A 23,440-nucleotide genomic window follows, 5' to 3' on the forward strand; every position below is an offset into this window, starting at 1 on the left:
CGGACTGCAGGCTGGACATCGAACCCCTGGAACGGCGAACGTAAGATACAATAGAACCGATCGAGTAATTTTTTTCGATACTCGAGATGATTTTTAATCAGTTCGATGACTCGACATAACACGCTCGAGAGGACTCGGAGAGGACGGTTACCGGTAGTGGTGGCTGGCGAGCGTCTCGTGGAAGTACATGAGCTGCGCGTCGGCGGCCTCGCAGCGCCACTGCAGCACGTAGAGGCCGGCGTCGGCCATGACGTGCGAGCCCTGGATGCTCTCGCCGTCGTGGCACACGCGCGGCGCCTCCACGCGCGCGCACGCCGCGCCCTCCAGCACCGAGCGCCGCTCCTCGCCCGCCGCCGCTGCGCGCCAGCCCACGCGAGAACACATTAAACTTATTTAATCCTTACTGAGAATATAAATGCGAAAATAACTATTTTTGCTTGTCTGTCTGTTTGTTTGTTGCTCTTTCCCTACCAAACCGCTGATCTGAATTTGATGAAATTTGCTAAGATGCTGATTAAGCTTGAACTCCAAGGACGTTACGTCCCATAACGACGAATCTCGCTAAACTGCCTGGCCGACAACTTGAAAAGGAGAGTGGTTGCTGAATTTCGGGCCAGTTCTTCACGGCAGAATCTACTTTAAGAACCAGTCGTGATGCACGACAGCTGCTGTGATTGCAACGTTTCATAATCTCTTTCGTTAGGTCCAGGCCAATAGTAGTATCTCTCGTGGACTTACCGGCTGCCTGGTCAGGACGATCCAGTTCCTGCTCGCTTCGGTAAACAGCGAATGATATATCGTGACTTAGCACGTCAAAGTCCCAGGTCAGTACGCTTTGCGGGTCCCGATTCTGAACGATAACCTCGTGTACCTGAATAAAGATTATGAATGTTAAGTTGGTGCTCTATTCAAACAAGAAGCGCCGACAAACAAAGAGGTAACCAGATGGTAAGTGGTCAAAATTGCGTATAATTATTTGCAAGAAAATTATTTTGTCATCATTCATTTAATACATGAAAAGAAGATCAAACTTTATCTGTTTCGTCGCATAACTCTGAACACAAAGTTAAGTCAAGTGGTTGTAAAATATCTTCCACGGCTGAATGACGTCTTAAGAATTCGAATTTGACGAGTCACGGTTACCCATTTGCATTATTAAATAAAATAGTTTTTATTACTTTGAAATTTTAATTGTTACCAACCTGGCCCTTCCCTAGGCTCACAGATCTATAGATGCTGTCTTCACTCAACGGATCGCCATCGCGTTCCGTGAAAGCTCCGCTTACGTACAAACTTTTCGGTACCAAACCTCCTTCGTGAACGAAACTCTGAAATGTTATTTTTTATCTATAATTATTTTTATCGTATAATAATGTGAATGAATAAAAAGTGCATGATTAGAAAAATATTATAATTAAAGTGAACATAGAATAAAAGTTGGTGTTATGACAATTAACTCTTCCAGATATACGAAATAAGTCAACCAGATTTCAAGGGATAATATTAAATCAAAAACGTATTGTAAGGTCAGTTAAAACCAAATTATATTTAAAGTTACTATCGGTTAGATGTGTAAATTCTACCGAGAAGAATCGACAAGAAAAACAGTAACTATTCACAATATTACGAAACTATTTCCTGACAATAAATCTTCATTAATAATAATAAAATTATGTCAACGTCACAAAGATGCCATATCGTTTATAATAACAAAGTAAGCGACTAAGATGCATAGAGGTAGTGCATTAGTAGCGTATACACAAGTCACGAAGTTTCTGTGGAATGTTGATGAGTGAACAACTAGCTGCTTCGTAATATTAACTTCTAACGATGTGGTCTAAAGCTAGACGTAGATGTATGATCAGGCGACACGGAAGACATTACAAATGTATCCAGTACAATCAGATCGTTCTAAACTGCAAGAGTTGCTATTTCGATCATGGTTTCGACGTCATAAATAGGAAATATTTCTTATATTGAATATTCCCTTCAATTATAGCGTCATGTTTATCTTTGAAGCAATCGATAACACAGTTGCACAAAATTGTCTGATTGAGTATTTAGAAAATTTTGGCATTGGTCTCTACTCTCAAAAGTATCTTATGTATTGTCACGAGTCACGACTATACATACAAAGCAAAATTTAATACCTATTTTCGAAAGTTTCTATAGACTGGCGAAAAAAATGAACAGGTACTCATTTTCACCAATGAGTCAAGTATTACTAATCAACAATATCTTGCAATATGGAACGGCGAATGTGTTGGAAATATAACAAGTCGACAGTAACACGTGTGTAGCGTAACGTATTTGTTGCTGGCTTGTCTCACGTGGCGTACATCGTCGTAATAATGCTGCGGCACGTTCAACGACGCGTCTACTACGTCCGACTGCGGTTGTTACAAACAAAACAATTATGAATAAATAAAAATGTAAAGATCCTTCTGGTACGCTTCGTAATTTAAATGTTTTGTTTTTTTTTTTTATTGTGTTATGACAGCCAATGTTATTGTGATTCGGATTAGCAACAATCTTATTTTATAAACGTTTTTAAGATAATTCAGTATCCGTTTCGTGTGTGATATACCCTGTCCTGTAGTGATTGCTGTTACATTATGATTATCGATTCGATTATTAGTATTAATTGAAATGTAGTGTCGATAATCGATTTTTGCAGTTTTGTTTTATTGATAGTTTTTATGCTAATTATATTTAAGACGCATAACTAATAACGTGCTATAATATATTTTTTATTATTATAAAAACTTGTACGCAAACCTTTACAGTCACGTTGTAAGGTCAAAAAGTGAATATCTGATTGGATAGGATATAGTGATTCAAAACTTCATACATATTAAATTAAGATGTTTGCAATTGCAGCTGTGTACGTATTTAAAATGTTGTCAACTGCTTAAGATAAAACACATCGTAAAGCAATCGTAACAATCTCAATCAGAATAAACGTTTAGTTTTCATTTGCAAGCAGACGTTTGTATATCTGAATACATTATCACGTCCTTAGCAAAATTCCAGTTTTCAATGTTTCCGCTAACTTTAGATTCATCGTAAACAATGCAGATATGAATAATTCATAACAATTCCATTTTTATATTCAATAAATAAGTACTTCTTTACTAGTATTTTATAACAATAGTTATATAAAATATACCAACTGATCAATAATAATAGATTTCGTGTATGTATATAAACGGATACTCACGTAATAATAATAATTTCATATTATATGAATATATTGTTAATTTAATCTAGTCACATTTAAATTTCAATGAAACATTTATATCAAGTTTGTCATTCTTATATAACATTAGTAATAATGGTCCAAAAATGTTACCTTGCAAGGTCCCCCGAGGAAGTCCGGTATTAAATCTTTGGGAATGTAATCAAGCAAGCCTCCAGATTGGAGGTAGTCTTTGCCACCGTAGAACAAGAACTTGCTACGTGTATTTTCATCTACAATTTTATAAATGCATAATTTATATGATTTTATATACAGGAAGTTGTTTGAAAAGGTAAAATTAACCGTTAAATTGTTTTGTCCGGGTCCCACGCCACCACTCATCAGATATTCTACCGCCAAACAGCAATACTTGGTATAGTTGTGTTTCTTTTTGAACGGTAAGTGAACCAGAGGAACTACAGGCACAAGGGACATAACATCTTAGTTCCCAAGGTTGGTGGCACATTGGCGATGTAAGGTATGGTTTCTATTTCTTACAACACCAACGTATTTGGGCGTTGGTGACCAATTTGTTACTATCCTGAATATGACGAAAACTAATTTTATGGTTTTGGATATATTCATAGAATTCGTTAAATATGAAATAGCAAACTTACCAATAAATGTGCTAACAATGGTCCATAGGATTGGGAATACTCTGGGTGCTCTTACAATTAGCACTCTTCCCATCGTCTCTGGATAATTCGCCTCAACTATCTGTATGATGCGGAGCAGCGCCCTGACCCCGGGCCTCCAGAGGTGTCTCATGTTCAAGCCGTCCAGGTCCACGAGCAGACACCAGGACTGGATCGCGTGCTCGGATGATCTGGTCGCCTCTTCTAACAGTTTTAAACCTTCTTCACATACGTGAAGTGTCTGGAAGGGATTTTAAATACTCTTATTTTTACCATAGTATAACTTAGATGTGCTGAGTCTTATAATAAAGTACTAATATAAAATAATAATAAAGCACTTCGGAATCGCCATGCGGTATTGAATTAAGTGAAAACTACCTTCGTTTCGTTTTCGTTATGTAGATTCTACCGTGAAAAATAACGTCTTATAGTTGTACTGATTGAAACATATTTTTTACACAATTCCACATGAATGGCTCAAATATGCTTAATGGAGCACACCTTAATAGAGTACATTTTGTGTTTGAAAAAACTATAAACGAGTTTATAGATACACAGACCAAAACCAATTTTATTAATATAGTTTATATGTCTTCTTATACTCTACACTGAAAATTCTTGAAGATTTATATTAAATAATAATATACTAACCAACTTTAAGAGTCCATCTTCACCTATCGATTTTAATAATCCTTTAACATCCATTTGTCCGAGTCGAAGAATGTACAACGGACGTCCATCTAGATCAGAAAATAAGAAATTATGGTCAGTGATTATCTTATTAGGCTATTAGGGATTTTAAGTGATAACTTAAACCGTCCAAAATATGGCTTGGTTGATATGAGATAGGAGGAACCTGCCTACCGACGCCGATGCGTAAGATAAAGGGAAGCCAGACAGACTGGCGCCGTAACGCGTTACGTAACGAAGCGGTTTGACCTCCCTAAGAAGTTATCACTTCAATAATAAAACTTAGAATGTGTTATTTAACCAATATAAACTTCACATGGACTGGTCGTAAATAAAAACATAAGTACAGTTTGTATTCAATAGGTTTTCCTTGTGCCTTCTATGGTTAGCGTGAATCGAGCCCTCGTATATTACGTCAAGTTCAGATATTACACACATGTTATAGTAATCAGTAATACTTGAGGGGAAAAAACAGGCGAGAGTCGTGTTATGATATAGCGGCATCTGTTTTAGATTAGAGCAATGAAGACAGCGGAAGTTTTTAAAAGTACATTTGATATAATGACGAAAAACCCTTACACACACAGAGAAAGAACAGATATGTACGTACTTACAGAACACATACTTGGGGCTTATTGAATTTTAATGACATTGTTATTAGTATCTGTGAGAAGGTACTGAACCGAAGTTTCTTACTGCGGTTTATATACCTTTCACGTATTATACTTAAGAATATATACTTAATAATATAATACTTAATCTAAATAATCCAAACAAAACATATTACAATATAAAAATTAAACACACCTTTGTCATGATGGTGCCAACCACCGGGGAAGTACTGTTTGACAACCTCTGGCGTCTCGTATTCGGAGAGGATGCGGTCTACTTGGTGCTTCTTCCGCCAGAGCAGTGACTGTGACAACATTTCCCGAGCCTTCTCCACGCTGAAGTCACGAGCTCTCAGGAATCGCAGCAGCGTTGTGTCGCTTGGCATCTGGTTTTTGAACTATCATTTTATCATAAATATTAACATATAATATATGTAGATAGACTTAACCTAATGCAATAAATAAACATTAAATATTATAATAGTCAAGTTAGCAATAATAAAAAAATAAATCAAAGTTAAGAAATCATTGATCGACTAAAATGCACAGATACGAAAAACCAGAGACCTAAAAAAACCCGGCGATACTCAGTGGTTCTGTCATTTGATTTCAGTGACAGTGGTTGGTGAAACTTTAATTTCCGTTCAGTATATGTATTTAAATAATGTCATAATTATATATCGTTGTTTATTTATGAGGTTAAGTTTACGAGACTTCTTATAACCGCGGAGCGTGCGAAGTCCACAAATCGCAGCTTTTCCAGCACTTGGCCATATACAAGGTGTTAATTTACTAATTGCATGCAAAAACGCAGCAGATAAACGCAACTATCGATATAATTTACTGGAAAGTAACAAAAACTAGGTAAAAATAACGTCCGTAAAAATATAAGATATAGATAAAACAATTACAATTATAATCAAGTCACAGAGTTAAAAGTCAAAAATCTTTATTCAGTTGTCAGATTGTCGAGAAAATCTACCGCATTATATATACATATATATTATCAAAATCAAAATATACTTTATTCAAGTAGGCTTTTACAAGCACTTTTGAATCGTCATTTAACAAACTATTTTAAGTAAAGCTACCATCGGTTCGGAATGTAGATTCTACCGAGAAGAACCGGAAAGAAACTCAGTAGTTACTCTTTTTCAACATCTAAAAATACAGTCATGTTAGTTAAATACAATTATATATGTATGTTATGTCTCCTGCCTGGAAGTCAACAAGCATTAACTCCACGCTTTTTTATCATCTATATAATCTTGTATCGAATAATATGCCTTCTTTAATAAAATATTTTTTTAAAATGACTTGAATATATGAAACGGCAAAGTTAAAAATGTCTGCTGAATTTTATTATAGAAATGGATACCTTGCCCCAAGAATGATTTATTGACTTTGCGGCGTCGGAAACTTGGCGTTATAAGCTTATCCTTACTACTTGTGCACATACAATGATTATCACTAATTTTATCAAAGTGATCAATGCTACTGTGAATATACATAATATTATTATACCTAGCAATGTATATATTTTCATGATGACCGGTTGAACGGAATAGATGTGATGCAGCGCCATCTAGCGACGACTCACAAGTCGATGATATAACAATGTCGAATTTTCATGATAATCAAACGGCATCGAACAGATGTAACTACATCATTTTTTATTAGGGTTCCGTACCCAAAGGGCAAAGGGTCTGTCCGTCCAACTGTCACCAGGTTGTATCTCAAGAACTGCGACAGTTAGACAATTGAAATTTTCACAAATTATGTATGTCTGTTGCCGCTCTGTTAAAGAAATACTAAAAACAAAATAAAATAAATTTTTAAGGGGGACGCGTGTACAAAGAACGCCATTTTATGCCTATTTTTGTTCGATATCAATAAATGGCTACGTTTAGGCACTTGAAATATTCACAAAATACTTAATTGTATATTTACTTTAATAAAAAATAATAATAAAATAAAAACAATAATAACATTGGTACGGAACCCTTCGTGCGCAAGTCCGATTCGCACTTGGCCGGTTTTTTATACTTATATTTTAAATGCGAAAGTAACTTTGTCTATCTATCTCTATACTCTCTCAAACCACTGAACCTAATTTGATGAAATTTGTTATGAAGCAAACTTGAACTACGAGGAAGAGCGTGGGCTATTTTTACTACCAATCCCTAAAACGCGAGCGACAACAAGTATATCAAATGGTTGCTAGGAAATGAATAATATATGCGTTTAAAATAACACTGTAGCTTGCTGAAACTGCGGAAATGAATTCTTGTGTCTATATCGGAGCGACAGTTGTTCATTATACAATAATATTTATGTATTTAAATTTACTGAACGAGCTTGGAACGATTTTAAATATTTTTATAGATTCTGCACATTATTTCTTTCTGAACAGAATCTCAAACTTTTTATGTAGCATCCATTTATGTTAAGATAACTTTATGAAAGTATACTTAGTAACTAATACAAAATAAAAGTATATTAAACATTGTCTTTATCAATTTTATAGAAATTTCAACACATCGTCGAGATCTATATTTAAAAAAGTCTAACACTAACCTAACATTAATCGACTAAAAGAAATATAAAAAAATTTCAACCACTTTTGTTTTTTTAATTTTGCCATACTTTTTTTTATAGTGACAATTAACTAGTTAATTACAAACTTCGACTCATTAAAAGAAAATTTTATTAATAAATTCTTGTTGGAGATAAATTTTTTGTTGGAAGTTTTTTATGTATAAAAATATTATATTGTGAATATTTATATTGGGTTTGAATGTCAGACGAGGGTCGCGATATCCGATACTGACCGCGCGATAAGGGCCGGATGACAAAGAATTATTTTTGAATTTAGAAATCAAATTATTCCTGTACCAGTTTGAGTTATGAAAAATATTCTTAGAAATATAAATTGCTACTAAGGATGAAACGCATGCAGTTTTATATATGTACGTGATAGGTCGTACGAAACGTTTCAAGATAACGTATAAAAAATAAAAAACTTTACATTAATATTCGATTGTAGGTTAACATAAATACATATATATATATATATATTTTAAGGATAATATCTTTGGACAAAAGCATTCAAGGAAAATAACACTCAAAATTTTAAGGTATTTCCATGCAGTGATTACCTAACGTTTTAGTGTTTATCAAACGTTGCCAAGTTTCAGCAGGCTTGAAATTACGCAGAGACGGGCTTAGCCACATACTGCTTACAAATAGAGTGCACGTTTAAAATGAATGACTTCCAGTTGAACAGATTAAAAAAGATTCAATTTTATAAATGTTATCTGACCTTACGTTCGTTAAATTATAATACATTTATTTTTAAATTAAATTTACATTCAAATCGAAGATACCAACCACTTAATTGGAATGATTTTGTTTTCATTCATTATAATAAACTATTAATGTTTCAACTTATGTCTGGTTTTTATTATTAATGAATCGTTATTGTATCGATATACGATCCTTTTGAATTACGAGCCGTTTTATTTATTCCTGTTAATTTTTACGTCAAAAACTTTTTAATTACGCCTCGTAGATTTCTACCACTCTTAAGCAAAACGAATCGTTTATTGCAAAAAGTAACCGATTATCAGAGATGCGACAAATCATATCTCTATTTCGGTACCCAGGTTATCTTTAGAGGTCATCAGATTTTCATTAAACATAACTAACAAGTAAGAACCGTTGAATTGAAATAAATTACAAAATGCCTTGAAATCGGCCCATTTGTTTAAGAGATACATCGCCACAGTATGATAGAGACACAGTCACACAAAAGTTTATAACAAAAGTGTTTCGTCGAAAAAACATTCAATACTTATGAATTCTACAAAAATACGAGAGAGTAAAGAAATAAGCGAATTACTGTGAAAAGCTGAATAATTAATGTTTTTGTGCTCATTATTTACACCACGTCTGTAACAAATTATTTACAAGATACGCTACATTTTCGTGCGCGGAAGAGACACTTAGTATTGAAAAAAACCTTTTTAACAACCGTTAGCTACAGAAAAATATTTAGATGAAATAAATATATATATTAAAATCATTATTTATACAGCTATTAGTTCTAATCATGCTTTTATTAATTAAATTTATTTACAAAGATTAATTTATACAGGTGAATAAAATATATTTTATTCTAAATTCCTTACATATCTCACCTTATAGTGTCAAACAACTAAGGGATATCAACGAATGTGCGCGCGTCAGCTGAACCAAAGTACCGCATTTGTTCTGGATAACATAACTGTTCGCTTTCATTCAAATAAACCCAATTACATACCTTCCCCTTCTGCAGATCAGCGATCCACTTCCTCAGCTGCAACAGCCGCGACTCTTGCATTGGTGTCAGCTCGCCCAGATAACGTTTAATGTATTCACTGTCGAGCGTATATTGATCTGCAATAGAAATTACTACATGAAGCAATGCAATGGAAAAGCAACACTCAATGAATGACTTACAGACTGCATTTAGAAAAATATGAAAATAATAGTCAGTGGGGTTGATGGAATAGCTTTAAAGTAAATACTGGTGAAAAAGTAAGAGAAACAAAGCGATCCGACCAGTGTTGTCAATGTCTTCTATTGATCAACGTCTTGATTATCTGTGACATATCATTACAGCCCTAATGTAAGAAGATGGATATTAGACGTAAAGTAAAAGTAACATTTTTAACTGAATATAAAAGCATAACATTTTCATATTGATTGCACCTACTATGAGAAACTCGGCGTCGCAAACTGAGCTGTCAGGGCGAGTGTTGTGAATATAACGAGGCTATGGTATTTAAATGTTCTATTTAAAATCGTTGGAAAACAAATGTTCCGAGCATATTTTTAGGCTTTTACTAGCACTTTCGAATTGTCATTTTGAAGGTAATACAGTACACCATTTATGTGGCTCTACAAATAATTGCCAACATATTCTGCTTTTGTTATGTTTCAAAATCAACATGAACTTCCGAACATAAAGCCAAAATATGTTATAGAGCTCGGACTGTAAAGGGCGTGGACAATCATAAGTACAATGAATATTAAATTGACAATAAACATAACTCGAAGGAATTACAAAACAACGACCTAAATTAAAACAATAGTCAACTATTAACTCAAACAGTTTGTTACAATAAGTGTTAAACGGCAAAGAAACTGAAATAAATCTTGAAAAACTGTTGTAACTGTAATTTACAATGCGGCTAGATCCTCGTGGGAATGTTTAATGAAAAAATATGCCGAGACAGAATTATTAGGGGAGCTTTACTTTGAAACTTATGACAGGCGAAATTATTACAAGTGCTAGACATTCATAATATAAAAGAGCCCGGATGATCGTTGATGTTCAAGGACAAAAAACTATTTAATTTAATCATGTTATTTATTTTGTAGAAAAGAGTTTCTATTCGGTCTTTCTCTTTTTTAAATTCCGAATCGGTGGCTTAAAAATTTAAATTATATTTAATAACAGAAGTGGATTTTCATTTTAAAACAAGTAACAAATCGAATGATTTTTATTGTTTTCAAAAAATATTTTCCTTTTTAAATTTGTGTATTTTAAAAAGACAGGTGAGCGCTTAGTACTGATGGTAAGCGACTAATACCCCAAGAACATTGACACTGCGAAAATCAACTTGTCAACGTCACCATGGGGTATAATACGAGAAAAACCGGAAAGTTCGAACGCAGTACAATATCTTGATGTTTAGAGATAAAATAAGAAATAAATTGGCCGTTCAAAGCCCGATCACCGATAAAAACAATCAACTTATAAGAATTAAAAACCTTAGACGAAAGCGTTAGATATACTAGAAGTAATTCATGACATAAATATGTAGATAATCTATAATAATATTAAACAGTTGAAGAGTTTGTTTGTATGAACGCTCATTTATCGAGGACGCCTTAGGCTGTATACCATCATGTTATGACTGTTAGGAGAGGATTATTAATGATGTGGAAAATTATTCTTTTTGAGAGATTCCGTCGTTTGCGCTGAGTAAACGGTTAAAGTTTTGCAAAAATATAAATGACAGAATCTGTGAATATGTATAGCCGAGCAATGTCGCGACGATCAGCTAGTGAGTAATATTTATAAATCGTCACAACATAAGATTAAAATAAGTGACTCCAATGTGACTATAGGTTATAATAATACACACAGACCGAGAAATTTAACATAAGATCATATTTGAAGAAAGTTAAGTCAAGTTAAAGTTTCAATTCCAATCTATCTTTTCTCAACCTTCCTTAATCTTGGCCTTATGGCCAATCGTATCTCCTAAAACTCTTCTTATTTCATCATCTCTTCTGCTATAAGAACTGCTTCAAAATATCATGAATTAGGTGGCCGGACGGGCAAATGGGCCACCAACCTTGGTAACTAATTTGTATGTCCCTTCCACCATGTAATACTCATTTCGTACTGTAACCATTATCGTCACTTCACGCATCCTCGTCATCTTGGCTCAATGCGTTGGTCTTTTATGCTTCATCCAATAGACCAACCCTCCGTATAACAAGGTATGTTGGTATGTCGGCTGTGATCAGACGTCGTCAGTATACTCGTTGATCTGTCGCCACCCTGAACTGATTCGATTATTTCGATAGGTATTTAAATATGCAACTTTATTGGTTAAAATCATTATTGATCGCTTTTTCTACTGGAAATTATTAATATTATTAAATTGATGACATTTATTAATATATGTACTGAACTGTTTTCTCTGCGCCCATTTATATATAGATATTTTTAAAGTATATATTTATATATAGTATATTTCAACACTGTGTCATTGTGCGTTCAGTTGTTTTCGTGGATCGTGAATCTATACGTACGGACAGAGACCTATATAGTAATATTATACATATAGATGGTATTGGTGAATTAACCCGGACACGAGATGATTTAGGTCAGATCGATTCCGACCCGCGGATAATCTGAGGTCGAACATTAAATGATATTGAGAGGACCTAACACTAAAACATTCAAACTATAATTATTCTCGCTAAATAAATCAAATGTTCATAATATTTATGGAACGGTTCCGGTAACGTATCAAGCGTGCATTGATAAATTACGTTAATTAATCGGTAACAATTATAAATAAATAAATATTGGACAACATCACATACATTACTCTGATCCCAATGTAAGTAGCTAAAGCACTTGTGTTATGGAAAATCAGAAGTAACGACGGTACCACAAACACCCAGACCCAAGAAAACATAGAAAACTATTGAACTTTTTCTACATCGTCTCGGCCGGTAATCGAACCCGAGACCTCGGAGTGGCGTACCCATGAAAACCGGTGTACATACTACTCGACTACGGAGATCGTCAATAAATGATTAATTGATTATTACATTTCGAATTTTAACGTAAAAAAATACGTTTGTTCACTCAATATGTTTACAACAAACATTTCAAGCTTTAATAAATCAATTTAATGTATATATTACTAAACAGTTTAATTAATAGATAAGGCTATCAAATAATACAGATACAAAACGATATATATATTTAAAAATAAAAAAGTTGGTTCGTTTGAGTTAATACATACAGTAAATATAAAAATATTGTAAATAGTTGTTTATTATTATTTTTTCGAAAGAAATTACATAGTGAATTTATTCTAAGCCGGTTGTGGCGTTATATTAAACATTTTTGAATAAAATATGTTTATTTTTTTATTATATATTCAATAAGAAAGTCCCTTTGATCATAAAAATATTAAAGATTGTTTCGATATAGCTTAATATACGCATGAAAATTGGTTGACCCTATTAATATTCTTACGTAAGCCTGTTTTAATCAATTATAAATTCTATTAAATTAATAATAATAACATCGTATAAGAACAGTTTGTTTAATAGCAGGCTTAACGTGGCGTTATCTTTAATATAAATCCGATAGTTTATTTGTTCAAGTAGTCCCAGAGGTAACATTACTGAACTGGATTTTCCCAATGATTTTCATCTCAAACAGGCGTCTTAAAACAAAGTATAAAAGACAAAGTGTGTCGAACACGTTACACTATAGTTTCAAATGAAGATTATTGTCGTATCGATATCGGTAGTGTTCAGTGAAGCATTCTACTGCAAACCGGATTGATCTAAGTCCATTCCAATGGAAGGAAGAGTAAACAATATATAACATAAATAAACAAGTTTGACCTTGAATATGCTTGACATCATTGGTGGAGATTATGAATAATCTATAGTATTCATTGATATTTCGTAAAATGACATTTTGAATGGCGGCGAAGTTGTTATCGGAATTATAGTGGCCATACGTATTTAACGATAAGTAGAATAATATTTCAATTTAATAAAGATATAATAATTGAAACTCTTTGTAGTTCCTAAAATAGCAGAACTGTTAGCTAATCGCATGGAATATGCAAATCTAAGATTTTTCTATATTTACGCCTCCTGCCATTGGAATATAATATTGTAAAGAACAATCGAGCAATTATTACTTTATTGAAAAAGGTCAGCTACCATTCAGCCACAGTACTAACTATATACGGAGTAAAGCTAATCAATCGCGAACAAACATTGAATAAATATGGACGTAGAAGTTACTAAACAAATAATATAATCGAATAAATGTACGAACCGAATAAAATGATAATCGAATATCTTTTATAATATCTATTGAAAATAGATCATTAAAATATAATCGAATAAAAAATTTATTCGATTTATTCATCGATATATTAATCATCATCACACTTGAATGAAACGAAATAATCGCGCGTATATTTTATTTTAGAAAATTTATAGGAATAATAAATATATACAATATTTCTTTATCTTCAAAGACGAACTCAAATTAAAGAAGAAAAAAAACAAAGATAAGTCAAGATAGCTACAATTTTATTTAGCGGTAGATTTTCTTTAATTAAACAGTAATCCAACTGCCCTGAGATAAGCAGCTAGTATTAATTGTTCTTCTAACAAATCCTTATTCGGATAAAACTGCTTTTGTTGTAATTTAACAGACAAACGAGAGGGAAGCATTACGTTTTCATTAAACCTACATTCATGCGGTGGCCGCTATAATAATAAAAATAAACTTTGCACCACACTAAACGTGGATTAAACGCTAATCCGGCAACGAAGCAATATCCACTCAAGTACAATGTAACAAGAGTCTATTTGCAATGGCTCGTATCGATATATCTCTGTCTCGAGCGCATTATTACAACAATGTTCCATTTGTCACACAGAGCGAGGTTTATGTAGAACTTTGCGCATGCAAGTCTTAGGTCAAGGGCGGGAGCGGAAACAGGGTCATCCGTTTCGCCTTTTATTTTTAACATTTTACTGGATTTAAATCTATACAGACATATTTTGTATTCAAAGCCATTGGAATATATTTATCTTGTGTAATGTTTTAGTCATAAACGTTTAGATGCAACGGATTTAATAAATATTAAAAACAAAACAGATCTTGTCAGGAAACGCGCCCGTCCACGATAAGTTATAGAATTGTATTCTAGTGTGTCTTAATTCTTACATACGTGAGTGAATCTATATATACGAATATAATATAGAATGTGCTATGTAAATTAAATATGAATAAGTTACACTTTATATACTAAACAAGCAGTAAAATATTCTTCAAAAACAACTTTATATTCATTCTAAGATAACAACTCTGTATTTTAAATACATTTGCTTTTTCGTTTATCAAACTCTCTGATTTGCAAGATCGACTTTTGTACAGGGCCATCTGCGTTGGTACCACGCCTACCCCCACATGGTTACCACCATTCTACCGCCAAAAATGTGTTGCTTTTCTGTATTACATGTTTCAGTTGAAATGCAGAATGAATAAAAGCAGAACATTTCATACAAATTGATGATTTTTGTTCCATTAACATTTCATGACTGAAGGTGGTCGTTAATGTTGGTTTAAGGTGGTCTATTCGGTTGTATATTAAAATGTCATGATTTTTTAAATATATTTATATAATTTTAATTGAAATAATAATATTTAAAACTGTTTTGACTTTTAAAAATACGTTTTTTTAAAATTGAAATAACATGTATGAAGTATGATTATTGATACGGTTATCGACACCGTGTTGTGGCACTCCCGTCTCTTCCTTCTCGTGGCTTAGTGAGGCGAGCTGGTACTGCCTGGCACGGAGAAGCGCGGGATTTTTAACGGGAGAAAAAGATGGAGGACAAACTAGGAAGGACGGATATTTGCTGACTTTGCTGTTAAAGTTATAAGTAATATATGTATCGAAGGGTTTTAATATAATGGAAGTTAAGGTAATGTGAGTTGTTTTATTATAAAAATATTTAAACAAAAACTTAAATATTATTTTTTTATGATTTTTAAACCCCTATATGAACAGGGTTTTCCTCTAGCCATGAACTCCAATTTAATTCTAATAATAATACGTGATGCCTCGTGCGCACCTAACATTGATCATGTAATCGGTTATATCTATCGAATTGGATCAATACACCTTTACATAAGCATTATGTAACGTCGGATTATTGCTTAACATTTTAAAACATAAGTTAACAATGCGCGTAACTTCGAATTAGTTGTTTAGTTTTTTTTTTTTTTATAACAAACAGGGTACGGGAAATTTCGAAGGGTGTCGCGGAAAAGAATTTATGGCATTTTTTCTCGTAAATCGGATCGAAATTTTCGTTTCGTTAATAGCAATTCAGTTAATTATCCCTAATGGCCTAAACTTGTGGCTAGTCAAATATATTAGTAATTTTATTTTAGAATTGCTCAAACTGTACACCTCCTCGCCGATTCATCAAACGCATGTCCTTAATCCAAAGGTTGTCTGGAAAAGGTCGCTCTCTTAGCGATTTAGGGACCGCCTTTCATACGTAGCGATAATTTTATTTTAGTCTATATCTACAAGTTACCTTTACTTTCTTGATGTAAAATAAATCTATTATATAATAAAAAAAAACATTTATATCATATTACATCATTGCATTTCTACACGAACTAAAATTAAATGATGATTAATGTCAGCAGCTGTTGTGCGATCCGTTAATTTAAGAGCCATTCAAAGACTTGCGACTTGATAAAATATATCTATATAATCTCCTATTCAAAACTGAGATAGCTCCGAATTGTACACCTCAGCCCCGAAACCAGGGCCTTAAAGGATAGGGGCCATGGACGCGTGCACTGGGGCTTCACGTGTCTTATTCCAAACGGCCCTGAGGAGGACCCTCCGTGGCAATGAAGACAGCTTAGAAGTTAGAACAGGTAAATCCTAACCGAAGGTTCAAATGCGACCAAGTATTACAGAGTTTTCACGTGTTTACTTGTATTTATAGTTTACATATCGTACTCGGCTACCTACCTGATTAATCTATGATATTCACTATGGATTTGCGAAAAAATGGCGTTTTGAACGTCGACAAAACTATTATCGGAATTTCGGAAGTAAAATTAAAGTGGAAATAAGTAGTTAAGTATAGTGTTGTCTTATAAATAACGATATATCATATATCATAAACCCTTAGTAGTGCACAGTATAGTTAAATTGTTAGCAAATCGCATGAAATACTTAAATCTAAGGTTTGTTTATCTTTTTTCCTACTTCAATTGGAATAATCTATATAGGTATGTATCATTCATATGTGTTGATGTATTCCGGTTTTGATGATGATAAACTATACATCTTAGATCCAATAGGGGCGCTTTGTCGATGGAAGGACTGATTTTTATCTTACATAAAGCCAGTATCGAATAATGTACATGAAAACCTACTGGTCTATATTATCATAAGTGGTAAATTTAGTTTGCATTTTCTTACAATAAATTAAATTATATGTAAGCATGTTCCTAGTAATGAGCCGGTTTTTATCAGATCAGGATAATTTCTGTTCCAAATCGTAGGCAGTTTTTAATTTAGCTATTATTAAGTAAGTGTAATGTTTCTCCGTTGAATAAATTAATTAAAACTGTTGTTAGAGACTAGCCCTAGCCTCCAATACGGTGCTACGTCATAGGATGTCATAATTAATTATATCACATTATTATTACATACTATAAATATATACAATTATTATTGTAATTAATTGATCAATAATTTGTACAACTTTAATTCATATTATTTTATATGGAATAACATTTAATACTGGCATGTAACACTATTTCTTATTTTGAAAACGATTGAGCTGTCACAAGGAAAACAATTGGATGATTGTGAGGGATTGTAAAGAAATATAGAGAGATTGGAGCATCATTGTAAAACATCATTTTATTTTGCCATCCCGAACTACTGAAATTACGCTATCTATATAATTTATTTGAGTTATGTAAACGTATGATACGAAACAGTTATTCCTACACAAAAGGAGACATCACTTAACCTTCTTATCAAAAAAATTGATAACCTATCCCCTTATTTCCATAACTAAACTGTGTTTGGCTTGAAACAGTTTTTTTTAAACAATAAGATATCTAAGTAGATCTTCGGCTGCTTAACTACTTGGCACAGATATAACTGTTTTTGTATTGTAGTCTAAGCAGCAATCATTCAATGTAAACGGTCGTTTTAAAGACGAAACTAAACTAAAATCTGATTAGGGTTATGGATTTGCGAAAAAATGTCGTTTCGAATGTCAACGAAGGTAGTGTTGGAACTTGAAAAGCAAAATTAAGGAGTTTATAAGTAAAGTGGCATAGTGTCGTATTATAAATAAAGATATATTAATCAAAAACTGTTAGTAGTGCACGATTTAGCAAATCCAATGAAATACGCTTTTTATGATATCGGTAAGCGGACGAACAAATTGGCCACCTGATGCTAAGAGATCACACGACCGCCCATAGACAATTGTGCCCCAAGAAATATTAACCATTCCTTGGCAATGCGCCACCAACATTCGGAACTAAGATGTTATGTCCGTTGTGCCTATAGTTACACTGGCTCACTCGCTCTTCAAACCGTAACACAACATACTGCTGTCTGACGGTAGAATATCTGAGTGAGTGATACGTATCCAGAAGGGCTTGCACAAAGCCCTAACAATTTGATTATCTTTATTCCTTCTGCAATTGTAATAGACATATTATAGCGGTTATATTGTAAGAGGCAGTTGTAAGCGGAGTGGAGCAGAGTAGGTTTGATTTCATATATCTATTTGTTTTTATATAATTATACATTCCTATAGCCATTATTCTCCAATAAATAAATACGATGAAGTAAATATTGTCAATGTTCGCTCATGCAACCAACACCTCAATTACTTAACCTATATTTACACCGGCTCACTCAGTCGCGACGTGGACACCAAACGAATACATTCCTGTTTTGTAATTATTGCAACAGTAGGATTAATGACTTAAGTCAGTCTCTCTCGGCTAGACTTCTGCTGATATTTTTACCCGTCAAACTACTCCACCTTTAATATAGGATTTTCAACGGAAGTAGTATTATTATTCTAGAATTTGATAACGGCTTTTTATAAATAAATAATCAATCATTTAATTCCACTAGACAGTAATTAATTACTACATTTGTTTAAAAAAAAAACAAAACAATGTTACCTAGTTAGTGTCTCATCTGTGGTTTCCTTGGCGAGTGAAAAAAGGTTTTTCGCCAATGTGACGTAAACGCTTTTGAAGTTCATCGTTGCCGTGTCCTATGACGTCAGTGCGTGGGTGTTCGAGGCCCAAGTCACTAGAGCTTAGCTATACGCCATATCCATTATACGAAGAAAAAAAAACTTGGTCAAAAACTTAATACACTTGTTATTTTTTATAGAATGGTGTAATATATATGGATTAAATGATAGCCTTCGATTTATTGATCGTACAGCTCATACGAGTAGGGCTTGAGTGATACGTGTTCAGATTGAAACAGTCCTTGAAAGAATAATAATGACAATGACATTGTCAAAAATAATTGAGAACGATTTGAAAATGAGCTGAACTAGTTATCAGTGTGAGTCAGCTGAACCCTCAACGGCCCTCTTTCCCACGCACTAATTAATTTGATTTATCGCCGACTAATTTTTTGGAATACTAAACGCTTGGAATTAATAATTAAGAGTCTATCGACCTCATTGTATTTATCAATATCAAAATATATTGAACAGACACTTCACTTTGTGAAACTAATTACTTTTGGAAGCATTGTCATTAGCGTCTAGAAAATCAAACTTACGTCTAAAATAATTATACATATCGTGTGAAAAAACATTATAAATGAGAAATATTCAATACTCTTAATTTCGAGAAACAGAAAAGGATATATATATATATATATAATATATATATGGGCAATTGTTTTTGAAGAATACTATTTCTAGCAAACACTAATATTCTCCAGAAAAAATAATACACTTTATAGAAATCGTCTTCTTGCAGCTTTACATTAACTTATGATTGAGTATTTAAAATTAGGTTCGATAAGCGTAGTGATAAATAATAATTAATCCTTAAATAATTTTGTACATCCGAAAATTTATAACCAAACATATGAGTTTTTAACATTATCATAATTGAATACACGTTTGCTAAATATTTAATAGCAAATATAAACTAACTATTGCAAAATATCGACGAGCGACGTCTTAAAAGATTTTTTGTCGATAACGTAAATTATTTACTACTACTACTAATGACACAAATATATGAAACGTTTTCATTGACTTTCCACTGCAAAATTTTCGGAATTCGTACGACAATTGAATGAAGCTGAAACTGAGTGGGCGCAAACAACGTCAATACGACACGTCCTCGTGAATTTAACAAACATTCCGTATTACAGTTTCCAGTGCACGCTGAAGGCTTTATTTATCGTCAAATTAACGCAAATGAAATGTAATCATGAATTTAATCTCATTTAAACGTTCTGTTAATAAGGATCCAAATGACAGCAAACAGTTTACTTATAAGTATAATAGCTCGAAGCTTTCTTTTAATTTAAATAACTCACAGTCTGGTGATGTTATTTCAGAATGAAATTTCACAAGGACTTAAAATAACCTATCAATAAATAATTAAAATAAAAGAAAACAAACAAAAAATAAAACGTATAATTCAATTGATTTGTACTTAGCTATCGTTCAGGTCTCCAACCGAAGAAAAATGACAAAGGCGCTGACAATACTAAGATTAAAATCATTGCACATAACAACACAAGGACTAAATTGTCCCATCTTGTAACAAATTGACTCACGTTCACTAGCTGACCATCTGGATTGCAATCGCAGGATTTAAAATTACTTTTTTTAATAACATCGTCTGAGCCCATTCTCCTCATATTCAAATTTAAGTTACTAAGAGTAACCTTTTTTTTATCGCCGGTCTTCTTATTGTCGTCTATTTTCTTGTGCCAAATACTGCTTTTGACTTGCAGTTCACTTTTAATTCTCGAAGGAGATGTTTCGTCTTCTAATTTATGTTTGCTCTTATGGAGGTTTAGATGGCTCAGTAAGCCTGATTTTTTTTGTTCAGGTGGCATTAGACTGGTCTTATTTCGTTCTTGAGAAAGAATGGAATTACGCTGTTCACGAATAGAAATGGCGGATTTGCTTCTGTTCCCCAACATCTTCTGAGAAGATCTTGTCAAGGTGATGCTATTCCAAGCGCTGGATTGGGATGTCCCTGTGAGAAGGAGGGTAGGATTAGGAAAAGATTAGGAGGAGTAGGATAATGGTATAGGAAAAGGAATAATTTTATATATGTTGACCTAAGTCTTAGTAAAATTTAGTAAATAAAGCAATAGTCCTACATAAATTCCGACCAATTTTATTTTTTTAAATAGTACAAGTTTAGTTTTTTTTTCAAGGAATTCCTAATTACCCAATTTTTCCCTCCAGTTAAGCTCAAACCTTGCGTAAATAGTGGGTACGATAATAGCCCGGGGGTCAGAAGAAATCCTGCTACTTTTAAAATGGCTAGGCGACATAAGCGTTTGTGCTATTGAAGCTTCCAAATTACAACCTTTCGTTTAAATAATATCCGTTAAAATATATCCAATGGTAATGAAATTCATTATAATAACAAAACACGTGTAAAAAAGAACAAATATCTCCAAATTTATAGAATAACCTATTCTTAAAAAATATTCTTGTTGTATGAAAAAAGTCATCGCGTAACAAAAGAAATGGATTGTCATCTATTATAATGATTCCGCTGAAAATGTTGAAAACTAAACTTGAACGTGGGTATTTGCATTTCAAAAATAGCTGTTTGCAAACATTACGCTTACCCACAGTTGAATAATTAATTATACATTGTACGAAGCTTCTGTCGAAATTAGAACGTGAATTTTGTGAGCGTTCTAAAAACGTCAATACTTTGACGCAGTTTTTACACTCTTTGGTACTTGAATTTATCAAAACGCAATATCAATAGGAATCAAATAACTCACGTGATTTCCGATGAAAGATAAAATTATCACACAACAGAAGCACCTAGACAAAGTTTACATAGGAGTATATGTACATGCAATAAATATATTGATAACGCAAGAAAATCTCCAAATGGCAGTTGGTATTTTTCTTTACCAACTAATGCTTAATATATATTTAGTAAATAAAATTGGAGTTGCCAAATTCGTCGTGTATGCGTTTAACCTTTAACCGATCACATAACATCGTTTAACCAATTAGGTTGATACTTTGTTTAGTTGTTTTTACCATTTAAGTTAAGGTCTTTGTCTCAATACCATCACCGTTAAAAGACAACGTGTGAATCACAAAATTGAAGTCACAAAATTTAAAGTATTTAATTGTAAGTCAAATTACAAACGTTAACGATAAAAAGCAATGCCTCTTTGCTTGCAAGTTTTTATTAAATGTATTCAACATTATATATTTCTATACTTTTTAGAGGATATCATAGCAGCGAGTAAGATTTATTCATTGTGAAAATGAGATCTAGAAAACTCCTAGCTCATGTTCAACCCTCTAACTTAAATCCAGACAAACTGTCGTCCTATGATTACTACTTTCATTGCGGTCTTTCTTGCCATAGCATTTTTATATTTAAAGTTTGTTTTTTGATAAGGATAATGTCAGATATTCTATTTTATTTTATTAAATGTTTCACACAGTTACGTATTTACAAATTTTGCATTACCGTTGCCAGAAGTACACACAGGTACCTAACAAGTCTCCTCTCACACGAGAACTGAGGATGGAAACTAGTTGTTAATAAAAAGAAAACGAATCGAATTTTACTTCACAATTTTCATTATTTTAGCGAAATTAATTATTCAGTAAATAAACGTGAAACCTTCTCCTCAAAGGGAGAGGAGGCCTTAACCCAGTAGTGGGAAATTTACAGGCTGTTAATGTAAATGTAAAATAAACGTATCAGTCAATTATAATAATCAACCTTACTACTATACCCTGTTTTGAGGATTCGGAAAACCAACAAAGCAACTCAGGTCCGAGGCGCTAGAATGAAATCCATGTTCATATATTTGATATATATAATATCTCTTCGACTTCGTAAACGTAAGCCAGTCAACAGAAACCGTTTGAAATGAACACAGTGCCAAATACTCAATATTTACATGTATAAGGATACAATGTCTTAAAAATTCACCACTAGCTCACGAATTACAATGGAAAAATTCAAGGTTAGTTATTGTCATTGGTATTGTAAATATCAATGCCATTGTAAAGATAATATATTATCTAAAAATAACAATTCATACTTAATCTATATAGAAGCGGGCTACCACTTATCATGAAATCTCCGAAAATAATAGGTCCGACTAGCATAGTTACTCCTTTGACGACATAGACGCTTATTAGTAGAGGATTTTTAGAAATATCAACTATTAAGGGAAAAAATGGGAAGGGTAACTTTGTATTCCTTTTACGAAGACGGGACAGGGCAGGACATTATAAAGATGACAAATACACGTGCAATTGATATATGCAATAGGATGAATGAATTGTGTTCTCGAAAGTTCTCGAAAATTCTCGAAAGTTTTCCTCGGTGGAAACTATATTGCGAAGCGTAGTCGCTTTACATTTTATTTGCTTGAAAATATTCATTGGAAACTTTAGAAGAATCGTTCTCAGCCTTGCCTTCTTAAGGCTATTTAATATTACAAAACGGAAGTCCTTATCGAAAATTTACATACATATTATTGAGATTATAAAAAATCTGCCAATTTTACAAGATTTATTCCCTATCAATAAGCAAGTGTAACGCTTCTATATGGAATAAAATTTTTGAATTATTTTTTATTGGTACATTTTAT

At 33.0% G+C, this 23,440-nt stretch overlaps 1 protein-coding gene across 2 annotated transcripts in view; it reads right to left on the reverse strand.

Annotated features, from left to right (window-relative positions):
- Window positions 1-23,440, reverse strand: part of LOC113399608 (protein real-time) — a 70,465-nt gene that overhangs the window by 2,908 nt on the left and 44,117 nt on the right. The window contains exons 6-14 of one of the 2 annotated variants that reach the window (XM_064216739.1): window positions 9,496-9,611; window positions 5,371-5,560; window positions 4,525-4,613; window positions 3,856-4,114; window positions 3,353-3,471; window positions 1,203-1,328; window positions 739-871; window positions 152-356; window positions 1-26 (exon numbers count right to left, since the gene is read on the reverse strand). The exon at window positions 1-26 is cut by the window's left edge and continues 2,908 nt beyond it. In XM_064216739.1, coding sequence (XP_064072809.1) covers window positions 1-26; window positions 152-356; window positions 739-871; window positions 1,203-1,328; window positions 3,353-3,471; window positions 3,856-4,114; window positions 4,525-4,613; window positions 5,371-5,560; window positions 9,496-9,611 — 1,263 coding nt within the window. Of the gene's footprint in view, window positions 27-151; window positions 357-738; window positions 872-1,202; window positions 1,329-3,352; window positions 3,472-3,855; window positions 4,115-4,524; window positions 4,614-5,370; window positions 5,573-9,495; window positions 9,612-23,440 lie in introns of both variants that reach the window. The other variant, XM_064216738.1, reaches the window with a different exon arrangement.

This window comes from Vanessa tameamea, chromosome 13 (assembly GCF_037043105.1).
Source record: "Vanessa tameamea isolate UH-Manoa-2023 chromosome 13, ilVanTame1 primary haplotype, whole genome shotgun sequence".
Classification (NCBI taxonomy): domain Eukaryota; kingdom Metazoa; phylum Arthropoda; class Insecta; order Lepidoptera; family Nymphalidae; genus Vanessa; species Vanessa tameamea.